The sequence below is a fragment of the Calcarisporiella thermophila genome (genome assembly GCF_041956535.1).
Source record: "Calcarisporiella thermophila strain CBS 279.70 unplaced genomic scaffold VTP21scaffold_32, whole genome shotgun sequence".
Lineage (NCBI taxonomy): Eukaryota > Fungi > Calcarisporiellomycota > Calcarisporiellomycetes > Calcarisporiellales > Calcarisporiellaceae > Calcarisporiella > Calcarisporiella thermophila.
In genome coordinates this window covers 1-20,706 of record NW_027192222.1, presented here as the reverse complement: position 1 = coordinate 20,706, position 20,706 = coordinate 1, and the positions used below count along the sequence as shown (strand labels likewise).

Below are 20,706 nucleotides of genomic sequence, written 5' to 3'. Positions count from 1 at the left end.
CTATCTTAAGATAGCTTATCAATTCCGTTGAAGTATTACCATACGGCTCTCAAGACGAAATTTAAGGATGTATATCTGCTAACATGGCTCGGAATTGTTCAAAAACTCCATAGGGCCTTACCCTAAGCTTTTTTGGTTGGGGTTTCCTCTTACTATACACCTTCTCAAACTTAGCCGTTTCAACTGGCATCAGAGCGAAATTCATTAAATGGGGTTGGGAGGGACTCGATTATTCAAAGAGTGTGGGATTGAGTACGACCTTGAACATACTGCTGGGAGCCGCATGCTGTGGCCTTTGCATATTTGCTTATTCGAGGAAAATAGGAGGAAAACTATGCTAACTTCAGTCATTTGTATGTTTCTTCGAAGCTGGCGCGAAGAAGGACCGTACTTCACTAGAGAATGGTCCTTATTTATCCATACCACTAGAGACTGAGCGAACCGATGCTGGGATAATGCTGTCGATAATTTGACCGAGTTCATTGGATATTCTTAAAAAGCTGTTTGTGAGAATGAGAATCTCCTGATTTTAAGTGGTTTATTGGTGACAATATATCTAAATTAGGGTGTTCTTTATTTCTAAACTCATTCGGCTATGCCCTTGTCCTATTTATTTGGCGTTGCCACTCAAGTATTTAAAACCTCTCTCAAAACCCCTCGATTCCATTGTAATCCCATATCAATAAAACTATTCACCATCTCAAGTCAATGGGCCTCACAAAAGTCGCAGTCATCGGTGCCGCAGGAAAAGTTGGGGCTTGCTCAGCTTTTACTATGATTCTCCGTAATTTGTCCGTCGAGGTCATTGTGGTTGATGCAGATATTGAGCAAGCTCAGACCCGGCTGTTTGGCGAATGGATGGACCTGGAGGACGCAACATTCCGCTCATGTACACGAATTTGCAAGGGTAATTTTAAGGATGCATCCCAAGCGGATATTATAGTCATCACAGCTGGCGCAGCGCAACGCCCGGGAGAGCCACGAGAGCAGCTTGTTGGCCGCAATTTCAAAATTATTCAGTCAATATACAAAAACATGAAGCCGATCAATCCAAACGCGATAGTGCTGGTCGTTTCTAATCCGGTCGATATCCTGACCGAGTACTTTTCCGATCTTGCAGTTGCGGACGGATTCCGCCGCGAGCAGATATTTGGCTCAGGCACATTTCTTGACACCAATCGCTTGCGTACGGAACTAGCCCGTGAATTGCAAGTCAATCATAGCTCTCTCCATTGCTACGTCGTGGGAATGCATGGGGACAGCCAATTTGTGGCGTGGCATGCGGCCTCAGTTGGAGGCATCCCGATGCTAAAATACCCGGGGATGGAAAAACTGGATAGAAAAAAGCATTCGGAGAAAATCAAGAACAAGGCCTACGAAATCATCGAGTGCAAAGGAGCGACCTACTTTGGCGTCGCCGTGTGTGTAGCTCGAATAGTAGAATTTATCATTAAAGATTCTCATTCGGTTATCCCGCTCTCGGTGTACGTTCCCGCGAACGGTTGTTACATATCCAATCCAGCCGTGTTGAGTCGAAATGGCATCCACCGAATCATTGACCTCAACTTGGATGAAGAGGAAACACAGTACTTGCACAGTGCTGTTTCTACTCTCAAGAGCCTCAAAGCGGCTGGGTTGAAGGAGTTGGAGGGGATGAATTAACCGCTGTATCAATATGTAATTATTTATATTGGTCAATATACTGTGAATCAGAATAAAACTACCACATTACTTACATTATATTCGTATTCGGCAAGCCAGCCTTGCCAATTTGGAGATGTAGTATTAGATAGAGCGTTGATACCCTATTTCGTTTTCAGAATTTTGTCTCAAGTTTCTAGATGATTTTGGCAAGATGAAGCAGGTGAGGTAATAACTCGATTATATAACACTTTCGTGTGAAGTAGTTGATTAAAGCCATATCGATCAGGACGAATTCCGCTAAACCATTCTGGCAGAATCTTAGCATTGCTTGTTGTGTCTTTGTGCTTTTCGCAAACGAAAATTTATATCATGATTACACACACATATCTATTAGTATTATCCAAAAATTTTTGAAAACTGGAACTCATAATATGAAGAGAAGTTAATCTATAGTTTTGAGAACATGAATTAATTTGACTTTTCAAATCTATTTTACTTCATAGATGGGATACTCAATTCTTCGGATCTTTTAATCCCCGCATTTGGTATTCGACCTAAGCTGCGACAAACATTCGGATTTTTAAGGCGAGGGTATGGGATCGGATTTGGGAATGACTGGTTGGAAAAGAGTGATACCCTGGTAATTTTTGTTCGTAACCACCACTCTTCTTATTTAAGCTTTGGTTCTTCTCTTGATATTCTCTAATCTTTTGGTTTATATCATTTCAAATGATTGCAAGCATATTGGCTATCGTCACTGTCCTGATCAATTTAGTTCGGGCGAGACCAGCTCATGAAATTCCAGTCAACGCACCAATATACACATTAACATCATTGCCTGGGACTCTACTCACCACCCCAACGGATGTACCGCCCACGGGTGTACCCGTCATGTATGTCACAGCTGTAACGAAGACCATAACGGTGACTGAGACCGTCAAAGTACTGGAAAAAGTAAACGTGATTAACGCTTCTTATTGCCTCAATTGTTAATGTTGTGCGCAATTCAATCGAATTCCATTAAATCACCCAATTTCACGAGTATTCACTACTTAAAACTATGCCTAGAGGCAATACTATCGCACTTTTCATCCTTTGGCCAGTGCGCCTCACTCTTACTCGGTGAAGAGTGTTTACTTCTCAGAAGGGTGCCCCTCCAAGATGCGAATGTCGATAGGTATGGGGGGAATAAAGAACACTAAAAGCGTATTTCATGCAAAGAAAATAGCCAAGTAAAGTAGAAGAAGATGAGAAAGATTATTATTAAATAAAATGTTTACAATAAAAACATCATTTAATTACAATATTAAAGTACTAGAAAAAGAAAAAATAAATTAGATTAAAGCATTAGGCCTCTAAGTTAGTGCTGATGGCACTGTTTTAGACATTTTTTGGCGGCCTTGCCCGACAGATGGCCGCATTTCTTCTTCTTGCATTGGTTAGCAGGTTTTTCCGTGTTGCGTTTGCACTTCTTTTGCAAACACTGCTTCATCGCATTTCCGGCCTCCTTCTCGCAATTCTTCTTGAGACATTTCTCTTTGGCTTTGCCCGTCTTATGCTTGCACTTCTTCTTCATGCACTGCTTCTCTGCTTCGCTCGACTCATGTCCGCATTTCTTCTTCGCACATTGCTTCAGGTCCTTCTCGGACGTTTTGCCGCACAGTTTTTTCAGGCACTCTTTAATGGGATCCTCGGGGGCTTTCTCGCATTTCTCGGGGATCTTGAAGCTCTCTTCACGTTTTCCACTGCCGAGGGGGTTGTTTTCAATCAATTTTGCATCCACACCCAACCCGCGCTTGGCGAATCCACGCCAGATGGCACACTCATTCTTCCCGTCCGTCAGGAGCTTCTCTGCTTGCAAAATTGCATCACGAGCAGTGATGAAAGTCGGTTGACAAGGCTGTAGCTTCATGCCGTCGAGGACAAGTTGCAGCATAAGTGTGTTGCCGTGGCTAGTGATATATTCGCGGAGCTTCTTGGCGTCCGTGGTGTGTGGGGGGAACCATTTTGGATTGAAGCCGTGCTCATCGACGAGATTCCAGTACACTATCAAAGCGATTTGTCATCCGTTAGAAGTGCTTTCTCACGAGTTTTGTAATAAGAGCCGCCAAAGCCAAATCAAGTAGATCAACAGAACGTGAGAAAAAACCTCAATTTACCTTCGTAGAGCATATTAGCCCAGACTGGTCCCTTGTCGTGCTCATCTTCATAACCGGGGTTGTTCATTGTGCCATAGGTCTCTGGGTTGGTCGTCATGCTAGTGGAGTATGGATATCTGCGAATGTTCTTGCCATCTACATATTCACCCTCGGTAAACTCGACGGTACGGTTGTGGTGGGGCTTTGTGCGCAAAATAGCGGCAATGAAATCGCCCCAACCTTCACCCATGCCTCTCGCTTCACCGAATGGGAGACAAGCTACGTTGTCAGGCCCACCAGTGAGTCGATTGCTAATACCATGAGTATACTCGTGGACCATGATATCCGCCTCCAAGTCACCATCTCGATTGGGATCGAATGAGTTGAACACATACATGCGCATCCTACCCTTTCTACCGTCTGGCGGGGTGGCAAAGTTGGCGTTATTGAAGCCGGCGCCATCCTGAGCATTTGCAATGACCGCATCGCCGCCCTTACCCCCGCGATCACCATTGTCCTCTTGGAAGTTACCGGCGGCCTCATTGAAACCATACCGATAAGACAGATCATGCATAATGTTATTCCAGTAGAAGAGATTGGTGACGGATGCGTTAATGTATGTCTTGGGGTGCTGAGACAAGTCTAGCGGGAAGTCGAAGTTCAGCTTTTCACCACCATTCGGGCGCTCTTTTTCCTCCCAGTTGAAATCGCCTTTGAGATTTTCCTGGGCATAGACGTTGTTTCCGACCGTCACCTGGAACTTCTTAGAGCCCTGCGTGTGCCATCCATCGGGAGAGGCAGTAAGGTCATGCGGATCTTCGACTTTTTTGCGCGGGCCCTCTGAAGGATCATTCATGCCCATTGGATATACGTTGTAGGTGGCATCGGACACCCAGTCCACAACGGATACGACCTTTCCGGTGTAAGCGTGGACATGAGACTGGATCCAGTTTTCCTCCATCTCTACGATTATTTCCCAGACCGGTTGAAGTTGGCGGCCTCCCTCCGTTTGGATCAAAGCCTTTCGTACGGGAACTTCGCTACCATCCACAGCAAAAGGCACGTTGGTAAGGACGGTTTGCGATTCTCCCTTGAGAGAGTCACTCTCTTCCACTTCGATGCGATTAGGGTGAGGCACCTTCACATTGATGTGTTTTGCAAGGGAGAGAAGAGCCTCTCGTGGGTCGATAGCACCTCGCTTTGTAAAGGGATTGTGCTTGGAGCCTTTTCCTTTTTCATCGCCCTTGGTTCCCTTGAAGAAAGAGTTGCCGTAGGAGACGATGTTGCCCTTGGCGTCCACATTGACATTGATATCTCCATTAATCACCTCGAGGCCCTCCACCACCTGTCTCAAGTAGACGTGAGTGACCCCGTTCAAGTCGGATTTGTAGGAGTTCTTCACGACAAAATCGGAATTAGTCAAATGGCTCTTTGCAAAATCGCGGGCAATATCAAGGGGTTTTTTTCTTGAAAAGCCGCTGAGGTCAGCCTGGGGTATTGAGGAGGAGTCGACGATGTAAGTTTGGGAATCGGATATGTCTGGACCAAAAGGTTGGATGCGCAGACGTTTGCTGCCCTCTGAGGGTTTAGCGGCCGACAGGGCTAGAGCAGAGACCAAGAGGAGAGAACTAAAAAGGATTTTCATAATATATAAAAGAAGGATAGGCAGAGAAAGATTAGAGCGAAGGGAATGTTAAAGTAAACTAATAGGAAATAGGGAGAGGAAAAGAGGGGAAGAGGGAATATTAGTAAGAGTCCAGAGAGAATTAATTTACAATAGGGGCACGGGGGTTAGGCCCGAGTATTTATAAGATTTTGTTTTGCTATACCCCTCTATAGTATCTCTATAATGTCCCAGCTATCAGAGATAAGCTTATGAATATTTTTCCATCGACTCTGTTTCCTTTTGTTCCCATGACTTATTGTTACAACCAAGCAATACTTGTATTTTTAACCATGTAGTACTTGTAATTTCGTATTCGCCACTTTAAGCGTTACAATTGATTTATTGTTTGTACATTTGTACTTTGTTAGCGAGTATAAAGGCTAACACTTGAGGGTCCTCTAATACTCATGGAGACGCCATCTCTTCCTTTACGACAATATTATACATTTGGACCAATGGATGCTGTTACTATGTCCCTCTCTTTTGCATATTCAAACAATCTTAACGCATTGTGAATGTATTTGATGGATGGAGAAATATGCACAAAAAATTATCCGGGAAGCTTAGGATATAGCTTAGCTTTTCGACATGATAACAGTAGCATATGCATTTGTATGTCGATGAATCTTATCTGTTGCACTACGCATTTATTGCCCAAATCGTGATGGCAAGCACTCTTGGCTAGTCTCACTATGACAGTGTATGATTAGATGTTTGTTTAGTTTAAGGGCCTTCATCATTTGCTCCGGCAAAAGGCGAGTTTGAACCAAAGGTGCCGATATGGGAGTATCCGAAGTGAGAAGCCCCCAACGCGAATCTTCCAGATTTCACGATATGCGGCGGAGGGGTGTGGAAATGATTGCGTCAATGCAGTTGACGGGCGGAATAAAAATAGCGTTCCCCTACCAGCACATGGCGAAGGTTTGAGACGTTGACACAACACCGTGTAAGCCTGAGCAAAGCTGCGAGTATCCAACCCCTCAAAATGCCGCATAAAGGCGGCTATGCTTTTGCTCCCTTGATCTATTTTCCAGATCAAAGCCAGATCGGTTGAAGCACTGGATACTATTGAGCCGATTGAGCTACCTGGCTGAGTCGAAACGAGGGGGGAAGCAAGCCAACTTACAGAAGAATGGTCAGAAGACTTGTAAAAGCTCATAGACTGACGGAATTCGGGTCGTCGCATATTGGAGAATACTCTAAAACTATTTTCCTGGAGCGTCGCACATGGAGGCGTGACCACAGTAGAGGCCCCTATTGGCGTCTATTCTGGGCCACCAACGCAGATCTTCTGATCTCCGTCCCTGAGCATGTGTTAAAGTTTGGACCCAAAGAGCAGCAACCGCTTTTGCAAATTCGTTTTGCAGATTAACAGACAACAAGAGTGATACGCTAGGAGGAAGCAGGTAAAATCCCCTTTTCAACCACGAGAATCTCTCTACGTTTTGGCACGAATGCTGAGAACGAGTTGATACGGAGAATGGGCTCATGGGAGACTTAGCACGGGTTGACGCAGCCTCTAACTCTGCAGAGCCGAGTTTGAAAATACCATAATTGCGTAATTGCGTAGCGTAATACACGGTATACAGTGCATTGTTGCGATTCTTGCTAAGCAAAAAGGTAAGCTATACGAGAATACAGCATGTGTATCCAGCGGAAATTGACTGAATGCAACGACCGGGCTTTTTCATTTCTCTTACTAACGATATATATGATACCTGCTATGGCAACAGAAGATGACGTAAAAATTACGGCTTATTGTTGCCTAAAATATTTCTTGAAAGCTAACAAATCGGGATATGCTCTCTAAGGAGCACTCTGCGAATCACCTATGTTACTGAATTGGGAATGGCAACAATTAAGAAACAGCAAAGTACATCATGATTAACTAATATTTGCAATCCTGATGCAGCGATATATTGGAAATTTACCTCAATCGCTTTTGTAATTCACCCTGAATTGTTTAAATTCGATTCTCTTTCTCTTCGACACAATGGCTTCTCGAAAAACATTAGAAATACGGTAAGTGCTTTTTAAAATTGATATCACGTTGCTCATAGTTATATGGCCATCAACGTGAAGGCGAATTTTTACTCCGAGTTGAAACATGGTTTTCAATTCCAACAATTGTGCTAATCCAAGTCAAATATGTCATAATTTACGTTGCGAAAAAAAAAAACTGACATGGTTCCTCTCTTACCTTTGAATTCCATTCACTACATCTCGCAGCTTACACGTGGGAAAAGCATTGTTTGAATGTTTGTATATCAACTCATTAAAGTTGCCTCAACTTAATGGTACATAGCAAAGTGAATGCATCCAATTGACTTCGGGATGATACGATGAGCTAATAGCCGGTTTAAATCATTAGAGATGAGCGACCAATTTTTTTAATAAAAAATAGTTATATTCGAGTTTTCTCGAGCTAAAATTTACTTCACCCTACTTAATTCATAACTCTTTTGTCTGAATGCCTCCTAGTTTCTTAATTTGCAAAATGTATGAGGAGACGGCTTAAATAATTATCACTAGCTATACATCTCTAGTAAGAATATAATGGTTATTTTTATTTTCGTTTTTTATATATTTATATACACAAGCCAAGCTATTGAATATCCTATCCTATACTTAGCATCAATTGGATGGTATTAAGCTAAAAATGTCACAGAAAGAAAAAGTAGTGATAATTAATAATGAAAATTTTGATTAGAAGCAAGGAGGTTGAGTTTCCAATAGAATCGGTATTAATTGCTTGATTTCCAGAGCTTTGGAATAAGGATGGGTGTCCTGCGTTTATATTCCTGGTAAGCCTTGAGCTATTGCCAACAAGATTTTGATATTTAGAGACATTTGATTGCTCACCCTAAAATTTGGCATCCAAAATTAAAACATGGACTTACCGAGCCGAATTTGCGATTGCTGCTTTCTTCAAGAGGTGGAATGCCACTTACAAAAAGTAGAAGAAAGGCGTCGAATATTGGCTACATAAGAGCAATTGGGAAGAAAAATGAATTGAGAGTTAGCCAAAATAGACCGCAGAGATGAAGGATATGAGGATGGGATACCGAAATTAGCGTGCTCTGGGCCGCCCATTCAGGGATGAAATGTTGCTTTGTCATCTGAGCAAGTGAATTCCAGCATAGTATCCATACCCCCCACCTAAAATAAATCAAATGTCTTAGTTATTACAAATGACCGCTCTGAAGTGGGCAGTGGCTAGTATAGACTGATTTCCAAAAATTATATACGAAATAGATACCATAAAACTATTTCGCCAAAATAGTTGGGATGACGAGAGACGCTAGATTAAGTAAAACAGAAACGACAAGTGAGTAGTCAGTTATCATCCCAAGCCGTGGTTCCCTAAAATTTGACTTGCATCCTACCTCCAGAGGCCGTGTTGAATGAATTTTTCTCGATGCTCAGGCCTTTCATGACGCCAGGATAGCTTTTGAAAATCAGCTACAGACTCGAATATGAATCCAAATGCCCAAATGGCGAAGCCAGTCAAATCCAACAAGTTCAATGAGGGATGCAAATGAGCAGGAGCCGAATTCACAAAAATGACGGGCAGAGAAAGGAATATGACCCAGAGAGCCTGGATACTCCATGGGATGAAGAACATAAACGCATTTTTCTTCAATTCATCAAAGCGGGAATCTTTTCCTTCCTTGAATATACGATATAACCTATTGGAGTCCCCCAAAATAAAGGAGTAATAAGTAGAAATGAAGAGGTTAGTTGACTTTTGGTGAATGAAACGAATTTTTAAGTGTGCAAATATTGGTCGTCGAAAAGCATGTCATTTGGACTTACAAGAATGTGCCAAGACGAAGAGTCCACACAGCTATCATTGTAGAAGCCAAAAGCTGTCTCGGATGGAATGAGGCAAACTCTGGAAACAAAATCTCATTCGTCTTCAAGTATGAGAACCACGACTCGTGTAAAAGAGAAGCTAAAATGACAACGAGAAAAGTAGCGCTTCCCGAAGCGTCGTAAAACTAAACATGGTATTTAAATAGATTAAGTGGTTTTCAGTGATTCGCATTTAAATCAATAGCTAACACATATTTCGGAGCGAATGCTGTTTCATTTTCTAGCACCAGAGAAATATATAAATTCTTCGAGCTCACCTTTTCTGTTCTAGGGATAACTGACGCACAATAACATGCCACTTGAATGGCCATTGCAGTGGCCAAGCAAACTGCAACATTACCATATGCAGTGTTATACATCAATAAGATACTATCGAATAACATTGGATTGTGGGAGAGAGGATCGAGCAAAATGGAATGAGGATGGTTTTTGTTGAATAAGCAAGTCCTCTTTGAGCATATTAACGCCCACAAGGGACAAGTTAAATCCTGTCGTGGCTTGCAGATGCCCGATGCAGCAGATCCGTTTCACAATCACCGACTGACAATATATCAGAATCGGAGGTTTATGCACGGAAGCTACGACCTCGATTCAAGGAACTCCTGCAACTGGTGTGACGCACCGGAATGCTACCACAATTGGTGGGGTTGAAATCCTCTTCGGATTCTGTACTGATTCCTTCATTGCGATCATTGATTTCAGTATGAGAATGGTTTCCTCTCTCGTAGCTAAATGATTCGATCAGTATATTCAAAGTTTCGCAAAAATGAATAAAGAGAATAAAATTGTGCTCCAAGAATTTGGTTCTTTTGAGTGAGTGTAACTCTATAGTGTATTCTGGAGTTTCTTCAAAAAATAAACACTGATGGTTTAATATAAAATCTTAAAAAACAATCCCGAAATAAATAGACGCTGCGCCCAGAGTAAGCCAGCCTGGGTAAAATCGATGATTGTAAAACATTTGTAGTGCTGTTGCTAAGGACGAACCATTTTTCTCGACTCTAACATACATGCTAAATCTTCTTTCTTGTATAGATGACGAGGTCATGTTCCATTCTGGACTACAGAGTGTACCGAGGAGTCACGTAAACGCAATGCATAAATAAAATTTGAATACAAAAGCTGATGTAAACTCAATCTTCTGGTGGAGGACTTATTAGTGAGAACCAAATTATTTAGGTACCAACACTTAAACATAAACTGGAAGGAATTCTAAGTCTACGCATCATTTGCATTGTGAGACAAAAAGAGTATTACAGTGGAACAACCCAGATTTATGTGCATGAGAAAAAAAAATTGAATTAGAGTAAATCGCTAATATACACTAAAAAAACAAAATACTGATCTAATGAAAGGGTTGAAAAAATGGGTCTTCTCTTTGGGATGTTTGGGAAGAAGAACCAACTCCTTTGATGGAAGCAGTTGGCGTGTCGATGTAATCTGGATCTTCCTGGTACAATATCTGACGCACCTTTTGTGTAATATCGAAAGAGATCTCGTCCTCAACTGGGAGCACCGGGCGCCGCTGTTCAGGTTTACCAAAAACGTAAGGTGAATTTTCTGGTTTCTTCTTGAAGGGAAAATAATTGGCCAACCATGGAATTCCACTAAGGAATCGAAAGGTACTTGGATTGATTAAAAATGCCATCAGATTAAGCACCCCACTCAATCCAAGCAGTGTAGCATCAATGTTGAAAAGCACATACAAAGTCGAGGAATGCGCGTCCCGGGTAACAATCTGAGTCAACATAGCAACAAGTCCGGAGGTCTGGGTCACTATAAATACCACTGGGTACAGGAGAATGCGAAGAAGAGTGTTGAAGAGTCGCTTTTCTTTGAGGCGCTTTGCCTCATTTATCTCATCCAACTTCTTCAAGCGGTTAATACTAGTCGACATTCTGTGAAGGGTCAATAAAATCACAGCAACTGAATACAAGATGGAGCCCCCTATCCATATGGTCACGGTGAAAATGTATTGAATTGCTGGAACTTGGATAGGCCAACCATGCGCCGAATCCCAGTGGATTAACTCGGGATGGATTACGATGGCGTTAGGTATGTTGAATATGAAAGCGAATAAAAAGGTAGTCAGAGCGTACCAACGGTAGTATCGACTCATATTGTGGAATTCGTGAATAACAGTCAGGTGTACATCAAATACAATGCAGAATATTAACATGGCTATCCACACGGGAAAAAGTGTCTGTGCAAAAGCCATGACTCTAATAAACCATTCAAGTTGACCCTCAAGTGAGTGAACGATTTCATCTGATCTCAGTATAATATACTGGATGCACCAAAACATGTTGGCAAGACCGATCCAGAATGATAATCTGAATGAAAGTATACTGGCTTTGCATGGTTGGGAAATACGGCTCCACAATACAATGGCCATTATAACCAAATCGCAACATGCCGAAATAATGCATAGGATGAGATGTGCAAGCGACAGAAGCATGTTTACTTGAAAATGGTTTGAATGTGCGGAGGAAGAGGTGAATTATATATTATAAAGGCTGAATGAGTAGCATTAAAAAAATGTTTTGATAACAGTAGAAAATACAACTTGAGAAAGCTACAGCATGTTTAGACGCAAGGTCTCAACTTACAAAAATAATAAAAATAAAAATCAATCAATAATTATATGAAAGGGGGTTCGTGGTTTTGTAAAGTGTTTCGAATTCAATGGAAACTGGTCAAGCTTATTTATAACTTGGCAAATTTTGATTCTATAGTTTTAGTATAAGTGTTGATATTTTGCTTGGGAAACGAATTTTAAATTTTCCTATTGTGTACAATTTGAAAAGAGCAATTCGAACACAGGAAAAGCAACCTCCAATTAATATTTTTCTTAAAATGTTACACACAGGAAACTCTATTGCATCATATACATGTGTAACCAGAATGAGAGAATTTATGTGAGGTTTTGTGTAGATATTGGTTGCTTTCCAAAGAGAACTGCTATATTCGAGTCATGGGACTATATTGGCTGGTTTAAATTTTAGTTTCCTTTGTAAAAAAAACAAAGTTGCAATCTAGAACATAAAAGCCTTTGCATAAATTGCGATAGTTGCAATTGGGAGAGGATATCTATGGATATTTTGCTAAGAGTAATGATATCAGCAAGTTCGTATATAGTGGGAAGATAATTCTTAACGTGTTATTAGAGTATAGTATGTGCATCGCAATGAAAAATATATAGACAAAGGTGAATCTAGCAGGGTACAACGTTGATTAAGAAGCCTACTATACTGGTTCTAATATCATTGTTGTTTAATACAAATATTCTACTAGGATATTAAGTATATAGTGAATGCCTTCTCTTATGAAGGAAAAAAATGTATGGATTAAACATATAAGAGAATTTCAAAACCAATTCCAATACCTTTTCATCGCTTGCTCGTTAAAAAATTATTGTTAAATCTGTGTTACAATAATATAGAAACAATATGTTATACATTATATTTATATTATCGAAAATTGCAATATATCGTTATTTTCATGGAGATGTAATCATCAATTCAAATTGTAATTCCTGGAGTATTTGGTGACTTATGAGATGCTTTTCATTTAGCTTGATCCAGCCTAAGGCAATTGAGCATACATTGCAAATTTAGTGCTGGACAGTGCTAGTCAATGTGTTGCATCAAAAAATACACACTCAAATAAAAAGGAGTAATCCCTATCGAAAACTTACCTATTGTGGATAAGTTTACCATCAAATCAAAAAAGACTTTTAAATGCGCTAAAATATACATATAATATTACATTGTATACATTATATCAACGATTTCAATTTGAATTGATCATGGTCATATTGTGCATTATTATTAAATCAAGTGTATAATACTACCTTATCGTTACGTTGTTGACATATTATTGTGCTCTAAAGACCGTACTTGATTCATAGATTGATATAGAACAGCTTAAACATGCTATAGTGTCAGTGATTCGGAATCTTTTACATTTAACTGTTATCTTGATCATTTCACCTGCGTGGGTAATCGAGTTTATAGCGCTTGGTCAATTCAATTTTGATGCTAAAAAAATATATTCGACTATACTTGATGTAGCGCATTCTCCACGTTTTTACTATTTGTTAAACACGATATCATTTAGCGTGTTTGGTGAATTTCGACCTATCTAATAATAAATCATATTAATTTCTTTGGACTATAAACAAAGCAAGTTTGGTTAGGAAGTTTATATATCATAAAGTGAATTCATAAATTTTTTCGCACGAAACCCAAACAGATTTGCTAAGAAAGACCAAGTTTTATATAAATAGATACTACTGTAAAAAACTTTTCAACTTGCAGATATTGGGTTAACACCCTAAATCCACTACTCATACTGAATTTCATACAGCATCAATGACATTTTTATTACAACGAAATAAACACTTATCATAGGATTGTATGAATAACATTCACTAAATTGCTTTGGTTTATTACACCATCTCTCTTTGAGATGGTATTCTTACTTAGATACAAAAGAATGGGAATTTGGTTTTGCTATTATATTAGAGAATATGAAGTGTAAAGCTTGAGGTAAAATTAGTAACATATGTTTATACAAATTGTTATTGATGCGGGATAATTAATTTAATAGCAATTTATTGCAATATCATTCTGTTTTCTCCCAAATTATTATCTAAAATCATGTTGGATCAAGTACTGTATGTTAGCGTATTATGTTTAAATCATTACCAAAAATATTTTATGTAGTAAGATCACTACATTTCATACATTCTATTCAAGTTATCTTAAGCATAATTTTTTTTGGCTTATACAATCCTTTTTCAGAGAGAACTTGATTCAATTGGTAGCCACTTAGAGGTTCAGCCCTCGGTTCCCACGAAAATTGCATATTGAAGTGACCGGGTTTGAGTGAGAAAATAACTGTAATTCAAGAATCTCATTAGTAAAATTAACTTAATTCTCTTCAAACAATATAACCGCCACAGGTGTACGAACAAAATCTTAGTTTAATATTCCAATATAATTAAATGAAGAGATCATTTAATCTGGTGGCGGGTGGTGCTAGAAGTTTCAAACCATGATAAAGCATGCGATATTCCTTCCGTAATCAAGATTGAATTATATTTTTTTTTAAAGCAAATTATGTTAAAACAAGAATTTTCAAAGAGAAGAATCTTGTGAAAGCTGAATAAGGCAAGAATCTAGAAATATGAAGATTTCATTAAATTGACTGTAATTCTTTTTCTCAAACTTACCTAAGCGAGGTTAAAGATATATCTAACATAATGCAAATAAAATTGGTTCGATAATAAAACGCAAATAGAAGCTTCCAATAGAAAATGGCTCCCATCCAATTGATCTGTGATCATACATTAGGTGATTCTTTTAATGACTGAAGCCACTACAGGGAAAGGCATAATTAAAAGCACGAGATTAACTGAAAAGCATAAATCAGCCATTATTTTTTGCTATATAAATTGAAAATCTTCAAGCAAAATTTTCCTCTTCATTCTAACTTTTTACATCCTCAACTTAAGAGCCATGTTGAAATTCTCTCTTATTACGACCATTGCATACTTCGCTATCTTTTCTATTTTTGCTTTAGGCAGCGTTAAACGTCAAGAACGCGATAATCCTGATCCAAATAAGGTCTATGTCCGAGGTAACGATACTAGACATTTCCAGAAATATTTTCAGAATAAATTTGATTTATATAAAATAACGTTTCATTGTTCAACAACAGATATTAAATACAACGGAGATGGTTGTCCTGCCAAGAGTGTTACCGAGATTTTGTCTCGTATGCATTCCTTTTGAAATATTTATACGCTCTTTCTACAAGATATCAGTTTTAACCTTTGGTTATTGACGTCAATGCTCATATAGGTGACGCAACCGTCTTCACCCTTATCTTCAACAAGTATATAGCTCAGTATGGCCCTAATATTAAGCCTGTGGAAAATCGAAAGTTCTGCCAGCTCTCGATCGATCTTCACGTCCCTCAAGGCTGGCAATATTCTGTTGGTGGGTTATATTTCGCACACATTTATAACATCATTTGGTTGACTAAAAGAGCGCAATTGTATACAATTCCTGCATATTTCAGCATCTGCAATATATCGTGGATACGCACGTATGGATCGTGGTGTGCATGGCGCACAGTCAAGCACTTATTATTTCTCTGGTAAGAATTTGTCTACCAATATGGGTTGTTGGATAAGTTTAGTGTTGGAGATAAAATATGCGAACTCAAATTTTCACCGTCAACTAGGCTCTGCTCCCCAGTATACAGTTCGAAGTGGATTCAACGGACCCTATGATAAAAACTATTTAATTGAGGACAAAATTCCATTCGAATCTACTGTTTGGTCATCATGCAATGCAACGCGTAATGTCAATATTAACACAAATATACGCATTACTGCCGATTCAAGCGCTTCAAAGACTGGTAAGCTAAAATCTATGGATAAAATTTATCCTATGTATATATAATATTAAACTAATGCCTACCTATGTCTGCTTTTAATCAAAGCTACTGGTTTGCTTACCACTGATACCATCGATGGCAAGATTCAGCAAATCTACCATCTGCGATGGAGAAAATGTTAAGAAAATATTTTATTTCCTCAAAAAACTTATTTAAAGGGAGTGCCTTATTTATCAAAGCAGGTGTAAAGGGCTATATATAACCGTATATTTGGATAGTAACCTGTTGAATAACTAGGAATAAGTAATAAATAATATTTTAAATACTTATGGCATGATTCAAGTAAAAATATTCAAATTCATACATCAGATAACAAAAGTTATGAATCACGGGGATTTTTGAAATGTCGGAACCTAAGTGATATTCCGCTATTGTCGTAGTACTTTAATATTACGGGATAATGTCGTAATTGATCTAAAAATTCATTCATTATAATAGTTGTTGGAGAACGACCAGGCATGATCTAAGGCTGAATAGTTGTTGTGTTACGACGGTTATTTCAAACTTATACGAATATGTATAAGCAAGTATCTTATCATCATTATTAGTCATCATCTCCTATTCTATCATATATATAAGATGTGCTTTCTCTCTTTTGAATTCTTTTGTAGTGTGTGTTATTTGTGTTATCCCTTCTATCTGTCTTCTTTCCTTTTATTAATATACTCTTAATAAGATCCAACAATTGTACTCTATACTAATTGCCTATACACCACTTTATTGGTTTAAATTCAATAGTACCGTATCTTATTATTAGTGATCCATTAAGCTATACAAATGTAATGTACATGCCTCTTAATATTAATGGAATATAGTCAACAAGAGTGAAAATTAGAAATATGCCTTAGCTTTAAATTACTGTCAGGAATAAATTATGTATCTCTTTATTCTACTTATCTGAACACAACTTTATACAATCTACATTCTCCATCTCATGCCCAATCTGTGGTGGCTTTCTCCCGTATGTGCATATTACTTTGATATGAACGCCATTCTCAAGTAATTCTTGATACACACCTCTTAATAACTCGTCATATTCTTCACCGCTAATATACATCACTTGAGCTAGATGTGGCCGCAATGCAATTAAGAATTGCATCCAGGTATCAAGTCCAAGTTTCTCTATTTTTCCAGCTAATTTACCTACTGGAAAGGACTGGGGAAATGAATTGACGTCCTCCATATGCATAGTGTTTAGATAATCGCCAATCTTTTGTGTCCAAGAAGGATGGATATCGCGTGCACGTAAGGCATTGTACACTAAAATGAAACAAAAAAGAGCTCCAATTATTTTAGACACGAATGTAATAAAAACGTCTAGCACTAACATCCGTTGGAAATCTTTCCAAATGCTTCTCCTTCACCCTGAACAAAATAATCTGCAATGTTGATTTAGTGCTATTTCATCGAAATACTTAATTTAAAATATCAAATAACTCCTACCAGTTTCAACTAACTCCAAGTAACCTCCAGGTTTTAAGACTCTCAGGACTTCCGTAATCAAACTTGGCCATTCTTTCTGATATACTGCTAGGCCCAAATCTCGAATGAACACGAATCCAAAACTCTGATCCGAATATGGCAACGCCTCGAGAGCATTTGCAGTTTGAAAATAGCAGTTCGCTGGGACAATATGCGACGGAAACATTTTAAACATATCAATGCCATAGAATTTGGTTCTAGGATATTCCACTGCCATTTCCATGATCCACGTTCCTGGTCCGCAGCTAATGAGCGCAAGCAGTAGGGGATATTGAAAATTGGATTAAAATTGTGCTTAGCAGAAATACTCACCCAATATCCAACACCGTGGTTCCGCTACTTAAAATAGATTGCACCGGAGAAAGGAAATTGCAATTGGAAAAAAGGTGTCTAAAAACCAGAAGAATAGCGTAAGTGTGTATTTTTGTAGCATTAGCTTAGATTAAATTACTGGAGAAAATAGTGTTGATTTATCAACCGATCCATCTCTTTTTCATCATTTGGCAAAATGTAATGTGTCCCTGTCATAATATCATGTTATCATCATTTTCCTACACTAATTAGCGATTGACTTACTGCACCTTTACTATCCCAAAACTGTCTCCCCAATATCCACTTGTTTCCATCAACGCTATTCTGTTGATCTGGTACATCGGTTGGTGAGAATACTGTTTGATATTGACGGCAACTCTCTGAAATTGTGTCATTTTTCTGCCACTGAGAACTTGTTTCTGATATTGGTGACTTTTTGTTGCACTGCTGATTGAAATGATTTAAAAATCTGATTCTCCACATGATAGTTAAAGGCACCTCTTCTGTTTGTTGTTTCATTGAACCAAAGGATTTCTTTCTTACTCCCAGCTCCTGATGGAGAAGTGTGAGGGCTCCATGCAAATTAGTGGATGCATTTGAGATACTACGCGATTGATGATGCGACCTTCCCCAGTTAAAGAAAGAAAATTCACGAAGAGCAGCCGAGAAGGTAGGATTAAATAGAAAGATAATGAAATTGAAAATTCCTTGCATTCCAGTCAAGCTGGCTTTTGCTCTTGCTGTTGATTCACCAAAAGGCGTACGACGAAATTGAGAAATATATATGATACCCATAATGCATTCAGGCGGCATGGTTAAGATTAGCACGAGTGGATAACCAAGTAGTCTAATTATAGATATCATCACTAGTTGATCTCTGCTTTGATTTTGATCAGCACGCTGGATTCTTTTTCCCTTTGAGTTCAGAATTATACGAAATACCATGATTGTGCAGATAAATATCACAATGAAAGAATAGAGAATGCCGCTGAACACGACCAGGTTGAATAACACCAGCATGGCCACTTCGAAATTATGAGACCAGTCAGTACTGATGTATTTCTATAATACAGCAAATTATAAGGTATAATAAGAATTTTTGATAGTTTGCCCCAAGTAGATCAAGAAGCAAAAAGAGAGTTTGTGCATACCCTAGTTACATTCCACCATGCATTGCCATAGAATAACTGTGGTGTTGATAAACCGAATGGTATAATAGTAGACAGAGGAAGATACCACTTCTGAAATCGAGCAATATTGATGTGCTTGTGGAATGCGGAGAGTTGAAGATCACATGCGATGCTGACTGTGAGCAGAGAAAACCACATAGGGAAAAATGTATAAGACCAGAAGATAATACGACACAACCAGATGTGATTAGGTAAAACTACATCAAGGAAATCGAACGCTGCACCCAAGATATAAAAACTACGGTAAAGAGTGTCGGCAAGACCAATCCAAAAACTGAGTCTAAACGACATGCTCCTGGTAACTTGAGGTTGGGTGTATCGAAGCCAAGCAACTAATATCATAATAAGCAATCCGCAAACGATGGACGCTATATTTAACGCTAATTCGCTGCTTGATATTGCAAATTGCATTTTTCGAATTTTTCAATTAATATTGTATTCTTAGTTACATTATACTACCACCCATAACAATATACAACTACCCTTGCTTCAAGTGCTAATTGAAGCAGTGCTTATTTGAAAGGATTTCTGCACTTTGAAAAAATCATCTTGTTTATTTCTGATTTTTATTTCGCTTGAAAAAACTTTATATTTCAACTAGAACTTTTATTCTAATAAGAATATTATTGTTGTCCCACTTTGAGTGCCATATGCAAACTAAGTTAATAGTGTTGTTTGGATCTCATTTACTTGTAATATAAGTGTAACAAAGCATGGGAGAATTATCTTAGTTATTATACTACTAAATTGCTTCCTTGCTATAACCGCTCAGTCCAATACATTAAAATCTATCTAATTTCCTACGAATTTAAAACTTATTATTTTATATCAAGAGACGAAATCTAACCCTAATATTGTGTAACCATAATTTTGAATCTCCGCAGCTCTAGAATAATTTATTATTATTGTAAGTTATGCAACACAACTTTTGAGGTTATGTTCAATACAAAATAAATAATTTCCTAACCATTTCCACTCAATTCACTTGTAATGTATTGTATTTTGACGACCCATTAATTTCAGGAAGGAGCCTAAAGTTTAAAATTTGTTTATCATGTGTAATATTTTGGTATTGTACCGCATATGCTATAGCACAGCAATCCAATTCATCAGAAAATCGTGGGATATGTAGTAGAGGAATCCAAGTTTATTATGTTGTGATTGACAGTGCATGTAACGGATAATGCACCAACAATTGAATCCAGAGCCTGCGAAAGAGAGAAGTATTATTTTTTTGCACTTTTCAACTGTTTCATAACTGTCTACAAATGTTGTTAACGTAATCAATTCCATATACTGTAGTACGGGAGGTCCTAACATATTGGTGTAAATATGCTGTATTTCTATTCTACTCTATTTTGGATTAGGGCAACTTTAGTGAAAATACAGTGGACTGCAAGACGACGGCCTAAATTGTTCCAAATACTCATTATTTTATAGTAAAACATAAAATACTTGATAATAGCATAGCATCGTAAATTATTAATCTAAGAAGAGATTCAACTGTTTTTGAGATTATATGGATATTGTAATAAACGCAAGTAGAGTTCGGGAGATACTAGTGATTAATAAATGAAAAATACAGTAAGTTCGTAATGTGTAAAGTCCGAGCGCAGACATCGGAAAATAGCAAATGTTAGTTATTGTATTGTAGTCTACTGTAGTATTATTATGAATAAATCCAATGACACTGAAATAATGAAAAAACTAGATGATATACATGATCAATCGTATAGATCAAAAGCGATATACTATAACATGCTCTTGCAAAATGATGATCAATAAATAAATAGGAAGTATGGCATATTTTGAGAAAAAAAATTATAAAACGAATCGTAGACCCTACAAAAAACCCGCCTGGTGAAAGCTGCTAGAAAACGTATAGGAGCACGTAGAAAAGATGGAGGCGGTTCGGGATTCTTAGGTTAGG

At 38.4% G+C, this 20,706-nt stretch overlaps 8 protein-coding genes across 8 annotated transcripts; 2 read left to right on the top strand and 6 right to left on the bottom strand.

The window, feature by feature from the left end:
- Window positions 1-708: 708 nt before the first annotated feature.
- Window positions 709-1,662, top strand: VTP21DRAFT_7669 (uncharacterized protein; the record flags this gene model as incomplete). Its single annotated transcript, XM_069398435.1, has 1 exon — window positions 709-1,662. One exon carries the CDS (start codon window positions 709-711, stop codon window positions 1,660-1,662), a length of 954 nt encoding a protein of 317 aa, XP_069246238.1.
- A 1,342-nt stretch (window positions 1,663-3,004) lies between these two features.
- On the bottom strand, window positions 3,005-5,427 carry VTP21DRAFT_7668 (uncharacterized protein; the record flags this gene model as incomplete). Its single annotated transcript, XM_069398434.1, has 2 exons — window positions 3,005-3,690; window positions 3,804-5,427. 2 exons carry the CDS (start codon window positions 5,425-5,427, stop codon window positions 3,005-3,007), a joined length of 2,310 nt encoding a protein of 769 aa, XP_069246237.1.
- A 757-nt stretch (window positions 5,428-6,184) lies between these two features.
- On the bottom strand, window positions 6,185-6,634 carry VTP21DRAFT_7667 (uncharacterized protein; the record flags this gene model as incomplete). The annotated part of the gene is made up of 2 exons (XM_069398433.1): window positions 6,185-6,471; window positions 6,535-6,634. The coding sequence occupies 2 exons, from the start codon at window positions 6,632-6,634 to the stop codon at window positions 6,185-6,187; spliced, it is 387 nt and encodes a 128-aa protein (XP_069246236.1).
- A 1,558-nt stretch (window positions 6,635-8,192) lies between these two features.
- On the bottom strand, window positions 8,193-9,707 carry VTP21DRAFT_7666 (uncharacterized protein; the record flags this gene model as incomplete). The annotated part of the gene is made up of 7 exons (XM_069398432.1): window positions 8,193-8,264; window positions 8,349-8,429; window positions 8,514-8,607; window positions 8,708-8,749; window positions 8,835-9,137; window positions 9,265-9,449; window positions 9,582-9,707. The coding sequence occupies 7 exons, from the start codon at window positions 9,705-9,707 to the stop codon at window positions 8,193-8,195; spliced, it is 903 nt and encodes a 300-aa protein (XP_069246235.1).
- Window positions 9,708-10,669: 962 nt separating this feature from the next.
- Window positions 10,670-11,719, bottom strand: VTP21DRAFT_7665 (uncharacterized protein; the record flags this gene model as incomplete). The annotated part of the gene is made up of 1 exon (XM_069398431.1): window positions 10,670-11,719. One exon carries the CDS (start codon window positions 11,717-11,719, stop codon window positions 10,670-10,672), a length of 1,050 nt encoding a protein of 349 aa, XP_069246234.1.
- Window positions 11,720-14,846: 3,127 nt separating this feature from the next.
- On the top strand, window positions 14,847-15,914 carry VTP21DRAFT_7664 (uncharacterized protein; the record flags this gene model as incomplete). The annotated part of the gene is made up of 6 exons (XM_069398430.1): window positions 14,847-14,967; window positions 15,049-15,105; window positions 15,192-15,329; window positions 15,412-15,489; window positions 15,577-15,753; window positions 15,838-15,914. 6 exons carry the CDS (start codon window positions 14,847-14,849, stop codon window positions 15,912-15,914), a joined length of 648 nt encoding a protein of 215 aa, XP_069246233.1.
- A 767-nt stretch (window positions 15,915-16,681) lies between these two features.
- On the bottom strand, window positions 16,682-17,927 carry VTP21DRAFT_7663 (uncharacterized protein; the record flags this gene model as incomplete). The annotated part of the gene is made up of 6 exons (XM_069398429.1): window positions 16,682-16,857; window positions 16,936-17,052; window positions 17,121-17,171; window positions 17,236-17,519; window positions 17,587-17,664; window positions 17,851-17,927. The coding sequence occupies 6 exons, from the start codon at window positions 17,925-17,927 to the stop codon at window positions 16,682-16,684; spliced, it is 783 nt and encodes a 260-aa protein (XP_069246232.1).
- Window positions 17,928-18,388: 461 nt separating this feature from the next.
- On the bottom strand, window positions 18,389-19,067 carry VTP21DRAFT_7662 (uncharacterized protein; the record flags this gene model as incomplete). The annotated part of the gene is made up of 3 exons (XM_069398428.1): window positions 18,389-18,433; window positions 18,529-18,648; window positions 18,738-19,067. 3 exons carry the CDS (start codon window positions 19,065-19,067, stop codon window positions 18,389-18,391), a joined length of 495 nt encoding a protein of 164 aa, XP_069246231.1.
- Between the last annotated feature and the right edge of the window lie 1,639 nt (window positions 19,068-20,706).